At 38.3% G+C, this 17376-nt stretch overlaps 2 protein-coding genes across 21 annotated transcripts in view; both read right to left on the reverse strand.

The window, feature by feature from the left end:
* Positions 1 to 862, reverse strand: part of LOC135496008 (neo-calmodulin-like) — a 39231-nt gene extending 38369 nt beyond the window's left edge. Inside the window, exon 1 of the mRNA XM_064785109.1 lies at positions 232 to 862. Coding sequence (XP_064641179.1) covers positions 232 to 288 — 57 coding nt within the window. The 5' untranslated portion in view covers positions 289 to 862. The remainder of the gene's footprint in view (positions 1 to 231) is intronic.
* A 146-nt stretch (positions 863 to 1008) lies between these two features.
* On the reverse strand, positions 1009 to 17376 carry LOC135496006 (protein NDRG3-like). 20 transcript variants are annotated; one of them, XM_064785086.1, is made up of 18 exons: positions 17243 to 17376; positions 16879 to 16984; positions 16539 to 16638; positions 16294 to 16414; positions 14999 to 15022; positions 13740 to 13808; positions 10506 to 10568; positions 9200 to 9259; positions 8174 to 8188; positions 7518 to 7544; positions 6321 to 6383; positions 5983 to 6043; positions 5709 to 5873; positions 4818 to 4918; positions 4539 to 4604; positions 4254 to 4353; positions 3900 to 3987; positions 1009 to 3686 (listed from the first exon to the last, which is right to left on the reverse strand). In XM_064785086.1, the coding sequence occupies exons 2-18, from the start codon at positions 16975 to 16977 to the stop codon at positions 3568 to 3570; spliced, it is 1341 nt and encodes a 446-aa protein (XP_064641156.1). In that variant the 5' UTR covers positions 16978 to 16984; positions 17243 to 17376; the 3' UTR covers positions 1009 to 3567. The 20 variants fall into 20 exon arrangements, with proteins under 20 accessions (XP_064641156.1, XP_064641158.1, XP_064641161.1 ...); XM_064785088.1 differs by lacking the exon at positions 14999 to 15022; XM_064785091.1 differs by lacking the exon at positions 10506 to 10568.

Raw genomic sequence — 17376 nt, forward strand, 5'->3', positions numbered from 1 at the left:
TATCTCATTTTCTCGTCCTATTAAAATGATGACAATTCAATGATGTAGATCGAACTTATCAGGGGCAAAGTCCCTAAATATATATAAATCTGAAATAAAGTGATGTAAATTTAGTTGGGAATACAGTCCTATTGTTCACTTCAGATTATTCGGTGAAGGTTTAAAACAGAAAAAGTCGAACACCATACATTGCATACCCACAAGGAGATGAAATAAAGGTACTAAACTTACTATTGCCATGACATCCAAACTTGTGGTCACCGCCGAGGCATCAGGCCCGTTGGCCATAACCCTTTTTTGTCAATCCTCTTTTGAATATTATTGTATATTTTGTCTTTCCTTCTAGAGAAACGACGGAGAGAAACAGCTACTGGTAGCTATTAAGGCAAACAGTTGCTTCACTGTGTAAGAAGGTTAAGGCAACGCAATGAAGTGCAGCCTTCACAGTGTAGAAATCGACAACCACCACTGCTGCAGGTAAGACTATAAAAGTTCCGAGAATTGGCATCGCAGGTTAACTTTGAGGAAAGCGACAAGGCCATACCTTGAGGCCTACCTAACCGGCGCATGACTGAAACAATTGGGAAGTCAAGTGGCAAAGGAAAGATATAATTTCAGTTAGGGCTACCTTCCACCCTTTTTCAAGGACTGGGGCCCTTATCCATTCATATTACTGGAACCAATTAGTGCCTGTTTGAACCCAAAAAATTGTATTTCTTTTCGAAGTCAATTTGTTGATATCTTTTCTAGATTTATGAGGAAACGTAATTGGAATTCCTTTCATGCATACGCATCCTTTTATGCACACGCATGATCAATTACATGTACTGTCATGTATTTGAAAGACTATTTCACATCTCTTCCGCTTCTGCCGCTAAGTGAATCCAGGGTTTTTGCCCCGGCTATAATCTGGGTGCATGTAGTCAAAGGGTGTAGGGCCATAATAAAATAAGTTTCACAGTGCTAAAAATATTATGGTGACAATAATTAATACAGAAACTGCAAATGTAAACATCAATTTGGTCTTTTAATTAAGCAAACTCAATGGTCTTTCACAAAAGTAACTTATTACACCTATATACAAATGATCTCCAAACAAGCGTACTCTAACAGACAATCATATTCCTTGGATTTTCCTGGAGTACTGAGGTTGGATACATACAGAAGATACATGTACATACTTTTTTTCATATTCATGTGTGGTACAAGTGGATTGCTACAGTGTTAATCTTACTGAGTGTTACAATTACTGAGTGCAATTTCGTTTTGGAATTCCAACACTGTCTCGCATCTCCAATAAAAACAAACATCTGCATACCTAAAACACCTACACTAGACATAGGGTCTCATATTACCGGTAATCTTCGAACAAAACCCTGCAACTGAAGATTTCACAAATGACTGGCTCTAAATGCAATCTTATAGACCTCACAACTAATGTTCTCAGTATTCCAGACATTTACATGAGTCACGGCTATGCATCCTGCCAACATTTTCTTTAAAAGCACAAATAATTGTGCAGTCAATGAACACAAAGCAAAGATTTTTTTCATTAGCAAAAAAATCTAACGACCAAACAATTATGACCATCAGTCAATGCACAATATATTTTCATACACTTACAATTTATACATATTTTTAATAATATTGCAACCAAAATAATCTACAATCTATCAGTGATGACAATTTAGGATTCGATGAGTATCATTAGAAATACATGTATGCTAGCACAAAGGATATGTCAATACCTGGACTTAGATATCTGCTCTTGATTTTTTATTCATGAGGCCTCATTGCAGTCGGCAGATACTTAGGGTCATTTTCTTTTAGAAAAATTAGTCTCCCTTACCCCAAAAGTATACCTCCATTTTGTCCACTGAGACCAAAAGAAAAAGGGCAAGTTATTCATTCAGTTATTGCTGGGCACCACAAGTCAACCCTCATTTTTCTGATGAGTCTGATGGTCTACTTTGATATTTTGAAGAGCAACATTTGGTACATCTTCAGTGATATCCACCAATCAGATGGACTAATTGAAGAATATTCCACAGACTTGCTTTTGGCATACCGGTACCTGTGTAAGGTAGTGGACCTATTTGACCATTCAGTTTATAAATAAGTAAGGGAGTATTACTAAATTTGGTTTGTGGCAACTTGCCACAGGGGTTAAAAAAGGAGTACGTCTGGTCGTATCACGCCATATTATATGTTGGTCAGAGCCAAGTCCTGATTGGGTATTTTGGGGAAGAGGGGATGACGTATGGTTGGTTACCAAGGGTGGTGTGCTTGTTGTAAAAAAAGACAGAGAGAGTTGGCATAGACATTCATGTTCATCCACAAAAAGGAGACTAAGAGATATATTATATTCACCATCATCACACAAAGTCGGCTGTGGATATTAGTTCTTATATTTCAACCCCACATAGACAGGGCAAGCCTTCCACCTGCACAAACCTCCACAGCAGATATATCTAAAGCCCAGATTCTAAGATATGGAATGTTTCTAACCAATCAGTCATGCAACTTTGATAATGACATTAATAGAAATGACGTTCAAAAGCTAACAAATGCTAATCCATGGCTCACTATGTCTAGTGTGTTTATCTCACACCAGACGACTCCAATAGTCAATGGCAGTCATGATGCATGCAAGCATTGTCTGTCCACAGTTGATATAGCGCAATGCATGTAAAAATATTCATAGGTATGTGTACACGAAAACACTCTACAAGTTGGGTTGCCATATCAATCTTTGCATCTCTGCCAAAAACTGCAAGTTTTCTCGGGTGCCGCTTCATAAGGCAATGACACGTGTCATTTTTATGGAACTGCAAAGGGATCAAATGACGTAGGCCTAGTTTAGGTATTTTGGGAGAAAAGACACTTTCCGCTCATCGAAAATTTCTTCAAATAAGACCTATATTATTTTTTTACAAAGTCATTTACCTTTTGCTTCTCAAGGGTTTAAAATGGTCTCATGCACTTCACTTAAGTAATGAACAGTTGACAAGCTACTGACAAGCGAGTGAACTTGTTTTTGAATAGAAAAATGACTATATGACAATTTATATACAACATAATGAACTTTTAACATCATGCAATTTATATCTACAAAAACAAGCATTGGTCACATATTATGATGAACATACATGTTGTTAAGTTCTGGATTGGGAACTTCAAACCAGTAACTTCAACAACTTGGCATTACTATACACTGCCAAACTTTTGCACGCATGTTATGTTAGCAGAAATCACCGAAAGCTGAAAGAAAATTTTCTAATGTCCACCCCGTAAAATCTTCACGACTGACCCTAGCTATTTTCAACAACAGAAAATCGTAGAACGACTAAATATTCGATTTCATTTTCACTCTTTCAATTTCTCCAGCTGTGACTCAAATTCCCAACAGTTTCCAACAAATCAACCTGTTTTCCATCAGTCTCCCTGGAGACAAACTACAGAAACTGCTTTGCATTATGACTGTCCACCTGGAATGGTCCCTTCTCATTCATAGCAACAGAAAGGATGATACTTTGGGCAGGATTGCAGATACCGTACACACTAGGTCTAGCAAACGGTCGCGGTTGCTTCCATTCCTGGCTTCCTAGCCGGTGAATCAAACGGAGTGGAATTCCTCCTGGCGGCATCCCTTTCTGCGACAATTTTTGTTTGACTAAGTGACGGAACTGAAGAGGAAGTCAGAAAATATTTGGCAACGATTTGAAGAAAACACTTCATGGGTTATTGAGAAATATCAGGGCTGAATTCAATTCTAGTGCTCATTTTTTGCCAAAACTATGGTTTGAAGGTGTGGAGAAGAGAGCCAAATGATAATTTCATGAAAGAATCATCAATAAGACATTTTAGTTTTTTACAGTGTAAAACAGCTGATAACCTACCATGACCCATGCCCTGTAAGAATAACCTAAATGCCTCCGCCACTTTCGCTGGTTGTTCTTCCAAGACCATACCACTGCAGTCGGATATCTGAAAACAAAACACAGACGAGTCATCTTTGACCAGCAATCCTACATCCCAACTGCATAACAATATCATTTAAGCCTGATAACATTGTAATTTGTTGGAAAGTTCTCAAATGCCACCCTGAAATTCAAACAAAGCACTACCATAACCAATGGGCAAAGATATGTGGTTTGGTGTGAAACCTGCAAATACCATCAGTTTCAACTCATGTATAAAAGTGTGCAAATAAAATTCGATAAACTCTTATTATCAGCTATAGTAATACTCACGTTCAACACATTCGAATTTGAAGGATCAAGTCTGCTATTCATTGCAACAACATCATCCAAATGGGGAGATCCAGCACTACCCACTAACATCACATTGCACCTAAAATTTGAAGAAATGTTTTTTTCATGATCTGATATAATGCTAAGTCTGCAAACCACAATATCAGCACAACTGTCAGTGTACCAGCATGGAAAGCCACTAGACTACTTCCAAAACCTAACAACACCAATCCCTTGCCCAGATATTTTATTGGATGAATTCCGTGATGTGATTCCTGTACTCACTTTAGTGTTTTTGCATCTTTCTTCTTAGTTAGGTCAAGCTCTCTGCTAATTCCGAGGTCTGTTCGCCTACAAACAAGAGAGGAAATATGCGATTAAAGATTGAATAACTAAGTGACAATTAAACAATCTCTTTTTTCTATGTCACCTCCATGTGATATCCTAATTTGTTCTCTAGAATCTACCACTGCTGTAAAACTTTGAGTTACACAAAGTGTAGTCGATTGAAAAAATAACTGGTAGGGAAATGACAGGATAACTCTCCTCTACTTAAGTACTTACTGAACATATGCATCGATGAAACTGGCCATGTTGTGCGGGTTAATCTGCTTGATGTTATCCTTGAACACATGGACAAGATCTGTGTTGCGCTCTTTGGCTTCCTGCAAGAAAAGTTATAAAGAATACATAGATCTGTTGTTGTGGTCCTTGCTTCCTGCAAGAAAGGTTATAAAGAATACATAGATCTGTGTTGTGGTCCTTGGCTTCCTGCAAGGAAGGTTATAATTAGAATACATAGATCTATTGTTGTGGTCCTTGGCTTCCTGCAAGGAAGGTTATAAAGAATACATAGATCTGTTGTTGTGGTCCTTGCTTCCTGCAAGAAAGGTTATAAAGAATACATAGATCTGTGTTGTGGTCCTTGCTTCCTGCAAGAAAGGTTATAAAGAATACATAGATCTGTTGTTGTGGTCCTTGGCTTCCTGCAAGGAAGATTATAAAGAATACATAGATCTGTTGTTGTGGTCCTTGCTTCCTGCAAGAAAGGTTATAAAGAATACATAGATCTGTGTTGCGCTCTTTGGCTTCCTGCAAGAAAGGTTATAAAGAATACATAGATCTGTGTTGCGCTCTTTGGCTTCCTGCAAGAAAAGTTATAAAGAATACATAGATCTGTTGTTGTGGTCCTTGGCTTCCTGCAAGAAAAGTTATAAAGAATACATAGATCTGTTGTTGTGGTCCTTGCTTCCTGCAAGAAAGGTTATAAAGAATACATGGAGATCTGTGTTGCGGTCCCCGCTTTCTTACAAGAACATTCACAACAAGATCTGGGTCACTGTATTCTCGGGACATGAGTGATTAAGTTTAGCAAGATTTCATGTGTATGTTTCTGCATTTTCTTTTACAAAATCAGCAACAAACACAGAGGGCGAATATTGGACCTTGCCTCACCTTCCCAAACCAATGCCACAAGAGATATTCCTCCGTCGTAGCTGTGATCACGCCCATCTTGAGGTACCAGGAGTTCAGCTTCTGGTACCCCCATTCCGTCCAACCGGCAGCAGTCGCAGTACAATTCACCAGAAACAATGCATCACATTTCTCTGGGTGTTGGAGCTGGAAATACCAAAGGAATAAAATTAGTTTGTAATTTCTGGCGTGTCGAAATGAAATCCTACACAATCTGGATTTGGACAAAATTGACAACTATTCCATTGAGACTTACCGCAAATCTACAGAGAATGTTTGCCCCAGCACCAACACCAAATCCAATTACTCTTTTCAATCTGAAAAATTTAAGTGACATAATTATTGGTTATTGCATAAAATTAGAGATCAATGAATTTTTAATCAATGCCAAGTGCAATTAATTCGACAATCCACTTTTTATTCTTTCTGATGGAAAGTTTAAATCATCTTGTTTCAACATCTATAGCACTTGCAGGAAAGATTTTAAATTCATGATATGTGTGTGCTTGTTTCAGAAAAAAATCTTTATTTTTTACGAGAACTTCTGGATAAAGCTCTACTAATCGATGAAACATGAAAAGATTGCAGGCTTACCCATAATACTGTAGAACTGGTAAGATCATTTCTCCAAGTTGATCCATGGTTGGGTAGCCAGTCCTAAATTGAAAATATTTATTGATAACACAGTCAAATTTAGCACTTTCAAGTAGGTAATTATAACACATCCTAAAGACAGAAGGTAAAGTTGAATCACTAAATACATATATTTTTGTTTGTTTGTTTACTATGTAGGAAGTAAGGACTTCGCTTTGTCATATCTCTGTACTTACAATAGCCTACAGTAGCTCCAGAAAAATGCAATTCAGTCTATCAGCAACATTCACAGTGAAATGCCACAAGAAGAAACATGAAATATTAAAACAAAAATAATATCTGACAAGTCATAAATGTTAATTATTATTCAATTAATTTAATTAATTAATTTAATTAATTTTTTGTTAATCATTATTTTCTCTTACAGAACATTTTACATTACTACATTTTAAACTGACAGAATATCTGAAATGGACTTCAAAACGAACTTAAAAAAACACATATATTGATGTACTAGTTCTACAAACATTGAAAGACCGGCACGAAATTGGAGCATGAGGAATAGTAATATCATTCATGCGCCTGAATTCGTGAAGAACTATCTTAAAAGAAATGAACAGTGTTAGTCTCTACAAATGTCCAGACTTTAAGTAAAATTATAATGCCAACAGTCGTGTCATGTTAAACTGAATAACTGAGTTATGAAGCACTGAAAAATTCAATAACTGATAAACTTTAACCCCTTACTTCTTCGGAAACCTAGGACGTTCATCACTATAAAAACACAGCAAGATTCACATAAATTGCACGGTAAAAACTATGACTGACAGTATAGGAGCACATTAAACATGTTAAGATGTAGAAAAATAACGTTTTGATACAATTATTATCTGCAAATTATGTCTGAAACAAAAACAACTTAAATTTACAGAGACTGAAACCAATGGAAGTATACCTGTACTATGCATGCTTATTTAATTGCTAATTCTAAAACACCTTGGCTACAATGCTTCATTTTTGTAACAGATTATGTATAAGCCTCGTTTTGACCACAGAGGTTTTGGTGAGACAACCATAACCTGTTGGATTGGTATAAAACGTTGAAGGCAGATTCTTGGAGGATTTAACTTTCAGGTGTTTTAGAAAAGAAATTGATACAGAACTCAAGTACATGCTATTATGATGGGAGATATTTACCCGTCAACCACAGGAGACGTGGGTGTGCTAAAAGGGACATGGGGAGAAAATAAGGGAGAGATCCAAATAAGTTCATTGGCTTAGGAACAAATTGGGTTATTTGATGATGGCGGAAACAAAAATAGGGTCCTTCACTCAAACAGGTCAACCCTTTTGGAAGAAACGGGTACAGAGGGCTCGTTCAGTGGTGGTAGTTGGACTAAATGTGATGAGAAACATTTCAATTAGAAAGGGTAGCTCAGATTTTCATTTGCTGTACCGTAGTAACCTGAAGGAATCAAAATATCATTGGCGTGGTTATTAATAGTGAAGATAAAGATTTTGAAGACCACAATCCCTTTAGGCAGAAGGATGAAGAACGTTTAGGGAAGAGGCCATGCAAATTCACCATTTCCAGAGAGGGGATTCGGGCAGTGAAATGCACAACAAATGGCAGGAATGTTGCAAGGTAGATTCAAGAACTGGGGCTTTTAGTTTTAGAGTGAAGTTACATGAGTACAGCCTTTATGGTCTGCACAGATTCTTGCCAAAGGCAAATCGTTGAAATCCAACTTGGGACACTGGTACATTGGTAGGTGCTATACGGTGGGATTTGCCACTGTTGAAATCACACTACACTATTAGCTGGAAAAAGCTTTTTCAAAATAGCACCCTACCTGTGCAATGAAAACCTGAAAGGAATGCATATATAGAAATTTTTAAAAATTGTGCATCATTTTGATTTATTGCAATACATACATATTGCTGATATCATACAAATCTAGCACATTCATCTATCTTTAGAAAATATCACCGCAAACGCCAAACTTTCACAGGTGTTTCATTGACCACTGCAAATGAGCGTTTTAGTCACATGCGATCGTGATTGCAGGTCGCAGCAATTTAAATGGCTTGTTTGCAGGCGCTTTACTTTACAACAACACTTTAACTGAAACTAACATACTAATCAGGAACTCCTGCCAACATCAATTTTAAACATGCAGACAATGACAGGGAGTGGGGGTGGGGGTCGTCAACGAGCATCAGGGCGGGGGTCTAGGCAAGAATTCAGGGTTGGGATATAAACAGGTCGCAATGCAGGTTGCCAGATCATTACCAAACCACATGCCTTCTTGCTTGACGCAGCATTTGTCATCAAGAATCAGTTTGCTGACAGAGAATGACACTTTACTAAAACATGATGCTGCCTATCTCGAATATTGACATCATAATTTATATTATCACAATATTAAGTATGTAATATCAATAATACAATAGATCACAACAAAAACATATTACGACAATAATATTATTACGGCAGTAATGGATTACACTTATCTAGAGGGCATGAAAGAAACGTGTTAAGAAGGATGAAAATAAATCTGACAAAAGGAATTTCAACAATCCTTGGAGCTAGCAACATCCAATCAGATATTGGACTGGGGAGGTTCTGAACTTTAACTTCCACAAAGCTATGGTTCTCCCTGTGATGCGTCCATTTTATTACAACACGAAACAACAAAACAATGGATTGGCACAACAACGTCATAACAAAACTGAACATAGTTCAAGACAGGGTAAGTCTGAATTATCAAACCCTTAAAAGTCAGCTGAAAGTAACGTTTAGATATCTGGAAAGGTTTACTGAAAACGATTTCACTAGACATTACAACAGCACTAAAGGACCATTCAATTACATGTACCTTGGCAGCGACTTCTTTTCGTTGACTACAGGTTTGGCAGGGCTTTGCTGTTGTTGAGGACTGCAATCAGGGTACCGAAATATGAGAATTCAGACAAAATATAAAGGAGAGCTGAAGTCTTTTGGGGACACAATATTCAGAGACATAATTCAGCTCCAGCAAGCTATGGGTCTTGCTGGTTCTCTCAATTTCTTCTATGTTAAATCTTTTGAGACCCCACCCAGGCCCTGAATTTGGAAGATAATTCCATCCCCAAATCCACAGCAGTAACTATAGGGATGCCAATGAGCTAAGGCAAAAAAGCTGAAATTTCTTTCTTGTAAAGATGTTGCCCTTTCACTCACTTGCACAAATATCCATCAGAAACGCTTAAATCTTTGGCCTAATTTTGAAATTTAAAGACCCACAGGTAGTTGAGACTAGACCTTAACATGTCAGCTATCAATTTAGCATTCAATAAGAGGAAAAGTCTAAAATCTGCCTTGACATCCCTGTACTGAACTACTGTGACCGGATTTATGAAATGTACTGAACACAACCGGACTGATTTTGCCCCAATCATAAATGTCATCCAATCGCAAATATCGATTCCCAATATTCACTTGCCGTTATCAATCATGTGCCCGCTAATTCATCAGGGCTCGAACAAGAAATATCAATAAGGTCTTTCTTATTATTGTTTGGCGAGGGCATAAATATCGGCATAGCAACATTTGGATGTTTACTCTTCTTGAAACATTGTTTTTTGGCATAGCAACATTTGAATGTTTACTCTTCTTGAAACATTATTTTTTCATCACTGTCGACGCGTTATCGGTTTTGCGATGGCTTCAAGGTGGCTGGCCCATTTGAACTTTGTTGTTCAAGTTCATCATAAGGTTGGCAAATGATAGTCTCTCGAGGCATCAAAACACTTCATAAGATATTAAGTCAAGAAGCAAGAATGAAAGGGACAGTTTTGCATGTTTCTGAAACTCTTACACTATAGCAGACGTCCTATCTTTAGAGAGTTGAAATACAAAATGTAGACGAAAACTAATAACATGCTTCAACAAGGAAGACTTGACTGAAACAGATAGAGATACAGAAAGAGTGAAAATTTGAAAGAGAAAAAGGGGTGAAAGTATCGCTTATATATGAAAATATTTTCAGAGGCAGGCCCACTGATTGAGTCCAGTTTTTTTGGTAAGCTTGGAGACATCACGAAATATCAACTTAATTTCAAAATCATAATAAAATAGTATAGCAAGACCAACACATACAGGATTTCTAATCCGAAACATGCCTGAATTTTGAATGGTCTCACCTGGTGTTTCCATAAGAGTAGCCAGCCCTGCTCAAAATGCTTTCTGTCCAGGTGGCCGGCAAACTAGATGGTGACATTTTGAAAAATTGTGATTACTAGTAGGACCAGATTTAAGCAGTCATTCAAACCAAAAAGAAGGGCAATCACAAGGGTTCTGTATAGATGATCCCCAGGACATCAAGGCCGAACGATGTCAAAAACAAGGTAAATGTAATGTCAAACACAGAGGTGGGTGCCAGGTGGGGGGGGGGGGGGCTAATTCCATAATGTCAGATGGGGAGAGCACACGCCGAAATTTACCCAACATGGCGGTTGGCATGGGAAATATGTAGAGCTTGTCTTGTACATTTGCTCGGGGATTGTGGCCCGAGAGTCAGACAAACCAAGAAGCTTCCAAATTGTCAACACACCGAAGATTGGCCATGGAATTCTATCTTTGGCTACAAATATATAAGATTTTCTGATTTAATGGCAAACACCATGGACTAATTAATTATTGATTAATGCTGAACCATAAAATTTAATTACAAGGCCAAAGATCAAGCACATCCGTTGACACACAATACAGCTCAACTTTTTATTAATGTACTTGAAGAAAATAAACTAAGTGTATCAAGCTGCCCCATATCCCACGAGATGTGATATTAGGGCTGTATACACAACAAGAAAAAGACCCGAGGAGATTTGAATGCGGTCAGAATTTCCCTGGTGGAAACTAAACAGAAACTAATCAGCACTGGTGTGGACTAGTCTGAATCTATCGAGCTGGTTCTATCAGGTCCAGTACGGATACATCCGGACCATTCACTTTTAATTGTACATGTTGTAGGTCGACATGTCTGTGGCATCATGCAAGAATTAATATAATAATAAAGACGAGTTAAGTTAGTCTTTATTAAGATCTGGTTGACCAGGAGATGATCAGTCATGTATCATGGGGTCTATGAAACATTTCATATAAACATCAAACATGATGTAGGTGTACGTGTTTCATCAGTTTACAAGTAGCTTTAGGGGTTAATCTCATAAACCTCGCTAATTGACCCGAGATAAGACATTAATGACTTAATAGGTTTGGTGAACACTTCTGGCATTTGCTTCAGAACTAATGGTAGTTTGGGGATATTTCAAACATCAGAGCAAGCAATGATGCAAGAAATAACCAAGTATGAAGCCGGATGGGATGAGGTGAATTATCATGCAGATGCATGGCAACAGAAAATCATACTTGTAGGGAGTACCGTCTTTTTAAATTTTTGTAGCCTGGTATAATAACCTACCACATCCCAAAGAGAAAATGTACCTATGGAAAAAACCTGCATTCTGACCACAAGGGCACATTACATAGACATAAGGAGTTTATACCATATAATCTTTTCTGGAGACAAAATGGAAGATACAATACAACTACAAGACAAATGCAACCTTATTAAACAAATGCAAAAACACATCCCATTTAAGTCAAACTTGAGGGAGCATTTTAAATTGTCTAGTACCAGCAGTTGCTGCACGATCTGCACCTGAAATCAACTTTTGAACTTATCAATCATTCAAACAATGTTGGTGTTGCGTGAAAAACTGGTGCAAACTGCAACTGTAATCAGGCAAAGTAAATTTTGTGAAGCTAAGTTAAGTAACTAGCACAGTGAGAAACACCCATTCAATGCCACCTAAAGATAGCTAGACTATAGACAGATGATTAAAAGTGAAGTGAAAATTGTGTAAAGGTGAAACAGGTAAAACATCTTTGTGAAACCAGGTATATTCAGCCATCAAATACATATTCCTTGCTGACCACATTGTTTTGCAAAATCCCAATCGATTAGGAATGAAATTTGAACATGAACATGCAGAATGTTCTGTTTGATGGCTGAATATTTACTGAAGGCTATTCTGCACTCTACACCAATCTGCTAAAAAAAGTGGAAAAAAAGTCATTGCCATTCTTGTAAGCATGGTGACATGATGATACCTCTGTGGTTCATGATTTTATACAGAAGCAATTGTTACTTGCAACTGGACACTCATGTCTGTCACCTCCTATGCAGTCACACCGAAGGACAGGTGAATTGAGCAACCCATTCACTAAAATAAATGACCTACGAGAGTGTGACATGAAAGAGCTTATTATCGTAAATGATGGCAATGTTTCCTCCACTACGATACTGTGCTGACATTTATTAACAAGGGGGAGTTTCCCCAGAAAAATCTGACATCTTTAATGCTCTAAGGTGCCATTTCAGCACATAGTTTTAGGATTCTTCATTCTATAAAGAATTCCCAATTTAAATTGGTTTTTCGGAAACTTCAATTCAACAAGATTGTGCTGAAGAAACTGGATCCCAACATGGGTAATCTGACTGCCAACCGGCTTAAAGACGTCAACACAGTATATTTCCAAACAATGTCATTTAGGAAAGGGAATTTGTTACCATGGTTGGACAACATGCAGGACTGGTGTCAAGTTGGTGAAGACATCCAAAGATTTTGATAGAATCACAAACCATGAAACTATGCCATGTTTTACAGGTTGATTCTTTAGTTCTCATATCCATTATCATAAGTGTACTATCCTCTGGTTAATTTTCATCACATTGACACATCTGGTTACTGTACAGCGTCTAGGTTTATTTCTACCTACCAGTGCCACAGGTAAAGACAATGTACACGAACAGCATGGGCCTTTGAGAGTTTTTGAGAAACAGAGACACAGTTCTATGCTTTGATATCTAAGTGTCTAATTCATGATTGATAGGTGCAATCCTATCACTGCAAGTTGTCCATAACTATATAAATCAGTTCATATTCCTACTTTCCAGGCTCAGTGAAAGCACAAGCTGAACAATCGACTTTTACATTGAAATCTACAACTAGAACGACCCCAAATTTCCATCCCATGCAAGATCTTTTGAAGTTTCATTACTAGTTTGTTTACCTGATGTACTCTGTCATTGGCTTCTCGCATCACCAATTTCAAAGATTTTTTTTAAAGCTCCATTCTTGTGATAAAGGTCCCCTAACCTGTCGATATTGTCAGCTGTATGCCTAGAGAGCCAAAATGGAATATGAACTGAATTATGCTACAAATGTTACATTGGATCAAACAATGGATGTAAGCATGGATGCTTGAGAGTGCTAGGAGAGGTGTCGGCACTAGAGAGAGATGTTCACCACCTAAAACATACACGGAGAGAGATGTCAACCACCTAAACGTGTAGAGAGTGTCCACTTTACCTGTTTCGTTTGGGAGACTCAGTGGAGGAATGCTCAGCTAACAACACTTCTCTCTCGTCTTTTTTCTCACTATAGGAAATAGGAGGGAGGCGGCAAGTTTAGGTTTTAATCTAATGCAAATGAACAAGCGGGTATGTGACATGATTATGTATCAGCAATATGGCTAAATTAGCTTTGTTTCCTCAACTCTCAGAATCGTTGCCAACTCCCATGGACGGTTCAGCTTTTTATTTTCGACTGTTTCCAAGTTTCTGAAAACTGCAAAAAATTGCCCGCCAAAAAAGTAGCGGCTCACAGTGTGTAAACTTACCTGCAGTAAAAAAATATACCCCAAAGAAGATTTATGTGTATAACAATGTAGAATATTAAAATTATGATGGTTAGACAGCAGGAACTATTAAATGTCAAACCCACGCAATAATTAGATGGCGTAAAATATATAAAAATTTCGCCAAAGGCAAAGGTGAGACAATAAATCCCAAGAGCATAATAGGCCAAACTTAATAAGGCTGGTGAAGACCTGATGAAGCCTGGGCAACTAAAACCTAGCAGGCACTGTGGTCAAACTACTGAATGGTGTACACATGCAGTAATTTTTAGAAAGCAGAATATTGTTTGGGACATACCATCCATAATTTGGGCTTCTTTTACCGTGAATTCATTGCATTCGTGCTATCATTCTTTCGTGCCGAAGTCAGCCTTTTTGGGCAAATTCATGACATTTTGAAATCGAATGTCAAAGGCGTATTTGACCATTTTACCCTTCAGAAAATATTTCAAGGGTATTTGAGGGTAAAGAAAACTTTTTTGAAAATTTTGATCCCCATAATTTTGCCACCCCTAGTTTGGGCACAAGCAACAAGCACTGTCAAATGTTGTGTACTTGGTGAAATTGAAGAGTCTGAAGCTCCAGTATGGAAACAGATGGGAAGAAAACACAAGAAACACTGGGGCAATGACAAAATAAGGATGACAGCAGATAGAATATGTCAAAGGACTGGAACAGATCAGGGGGAGATATTCATTTGAGGGAGTTATGAACTTTAATAAAAACCAGCTGGACAGAATAGAGCAGCTCCATTTTATCTGTGAATTTCTACCCTGAACGATTTCACTATTGTCACTTTAGTTTGAACATGGCTTGTTAGTAAATGTACATTTCAAGGGATGTAAGGGAAGGGAACAAACAAAACTGGATTAGTTTTAAAGTAATATCAAAATCTATCTAGCCCATGAAAGCTGGGAGTTAGGACACTCACCCTTGACCTTTATCACCCTCCACGCTAGGGAAACAAAAAATCTAAGTACATGTAAAGGATGGAACGTAACAAACAACAAGATCAACAAATGGCTTTAAAACATGCTGTGGGCAGGAGGAGTACTTCCAATTTTGAAAGGAAACCGAGAATCTGGGGGATATTATCCCCCTTAGCCTTTGCAGGCCTCAGAGAAAGGAAACTTTCTTTTAAAACCTGTGCAGTAAATGCAGTGTAAAAGACCACCAAGGGCAGGGTCCAGTCCTTGTGGAAGGGCAGGGTCCAGTCCTCGTGGAAGGGCAGGGTCCTGTCCTTGTGGCGTGACTGAAGATCAGGATGAATCAAGAAATGCTTACAAATATTTGGGAGTTTTGCATCTGCCGGGCCATATACTTGACTGATGGACATTCATTGATAAATCTTCAGCAGATATACAGGCTTGTCAGCTGGCATCTGGGTATCATTTTAAACTCAACACCAAATGCGATGAATTTCTTATTTCTGAACTTTTATCTTACCAGTACCACACTATTGTAATTGACAAAAAAATTATCTTCACTACGATTCCCAAATTTTACCAGTGGCTACTCCTCACATCAGCCTGCTTTTATGGTTAATCACGATTAACTTGATGTTGTCCTCTTACAGTACAGACACCACATGGATGGGATTGTGATAGAAAAAATTGATTATCAATAACTTGCTTCTCAATCAATAATCAGTCAGTCAAGTTGATCAGCAGGCTGTCTTTGTCGCTGGTATCTGTTACTGATCACATACAACAGGCAGACAATACATAAAGCACTTCCTTATAATGTGATGTTATGAATATGAGAGAATACTCCTATGCCTACACAGTGGCTAAAAGATATGTTTAGGAGTTAATTTTTTGTGAGGAAAAACTACTGTAGCTTTTGACCAATTTGAGCTGAGAAAAGGACGAGGTCAGTTCTCAAAAAGTGTCCTTCTTATGCTCTCCCGGGCTGAGAGTGTGAAGACAGATCAGTTTTTCATTTAGTTCATATCATGTTGGTTTGAAAAACAACAAGACTCAAAGATTTACAATTTACAAGAAAGTGTCGGGCCTTGAATTCAAAAACTATTAGAGCACCCATTTTAGAGTCATTTTGGCCTTGGGTGCTGGAAATTGTGAAAATGAGATTGAGAGGGCACGAAGACAATTTTGGAGGGCACCGACTGCCATGGCAGCGGTGGTGATGCTTAAATTCAAGCCCTGAGGTGTGCAAGCTGGCCAAGCAACCTTATAGGATTTGGCCTTTTTTGTGGAGCATGCTTACCTATGAGTAAGAGGTATGGCTCCCTCTTGCTGGCCGGGGGCATTCACATGGTAAACACAGAAGTGGCGCAGCAGAGGCTGCATGTCAGCAAAGTTGAAGAATCCTTGGAAACAGGTCATATCTGAAAAAGCAATTTGGGGAAGATGAAAATACCATTACTTTTACTTATTGTAGTACATGTACTTTCCCACACCCAAACAAATGCCTGCCCAAACACCCTGATCAGAATTTTCTGTAAGACTTACGATTCAATCCTAAGTCATGGTATGTGAGGATGGCTGGCTTTGATCGGTCACCCTGGACAGCAACGTGCAGTACACCAACAGCTGTATCAATATCATCTTCCTGGAATAAAAGAAATAAAGGTCAATAGTCCATATCCAGCGAATGGTCTGCCAGTGGCAGTGGTTGGTGGAGAATGGCTCAACTCAACTCTACATGTATGTCAGATTATGACTCGATCAGCCCTACTTAACTTAGGCAGTTATAGTCAATGTCACAATTACAGAGGAATAATCATTATTAGAGAGTTACAGTGCCTGGAGAAGAGGGCCTGAGGATTCCAATCCTTGCCTTAGACCTTACCTGCAGTATATTGTATGAAGGGTCCTTGGCCAAAGTACGAGGCTTCGATTCCTCCAACTGGATACCTGCCAATTCAATCTCAGTTAGTTTCTCCGCCATCTTTGTCCTGCAAGAGAAAAACAATCAGTATCAATTTGGATGAGAACCTTCGACCTGGTGCTGGCAGGCTACAGTTTAGCAATGCCAATCGTACAGTAGTACATACCGTACAAGCAGACATACCTGCCAGATCGCAGTGCACGCACCTGCTGTATGTTGCAGTGCTGAGTGCATGCAGAAACATTTTTGACATCCGAATGAAAAGTCACCACGAACAAATTCACAAACTACATAGATGCCACACAATTATCTAACAAACTCATACCTATATCAGATAGACCGTAGCTTAAATTAATAATCTTCACTATCAAAAGTGCTTAGCACATTGAAAATTAGCAAGAATTTCGGTAAAAGGCAGCGATTATTTGCTCGATTTACGCATTCTTTTAGCAGAATAAC

The sequence above is a fragment of the Lineus longissimus genome, chromosome 11 (genome assembly GCF_910592395.1).
Source record: "Lineus longissimus chromosome 11, tnLinLong1.2, whole genome shotgun sequence".
Taxonomy (NCBI): domain Eukaryota; kingdom Metazoa; phylum Nemertea; class Pilidiophora; order Heteronemertea; family Lineidae; genus Lineus; species Lineus longissimus.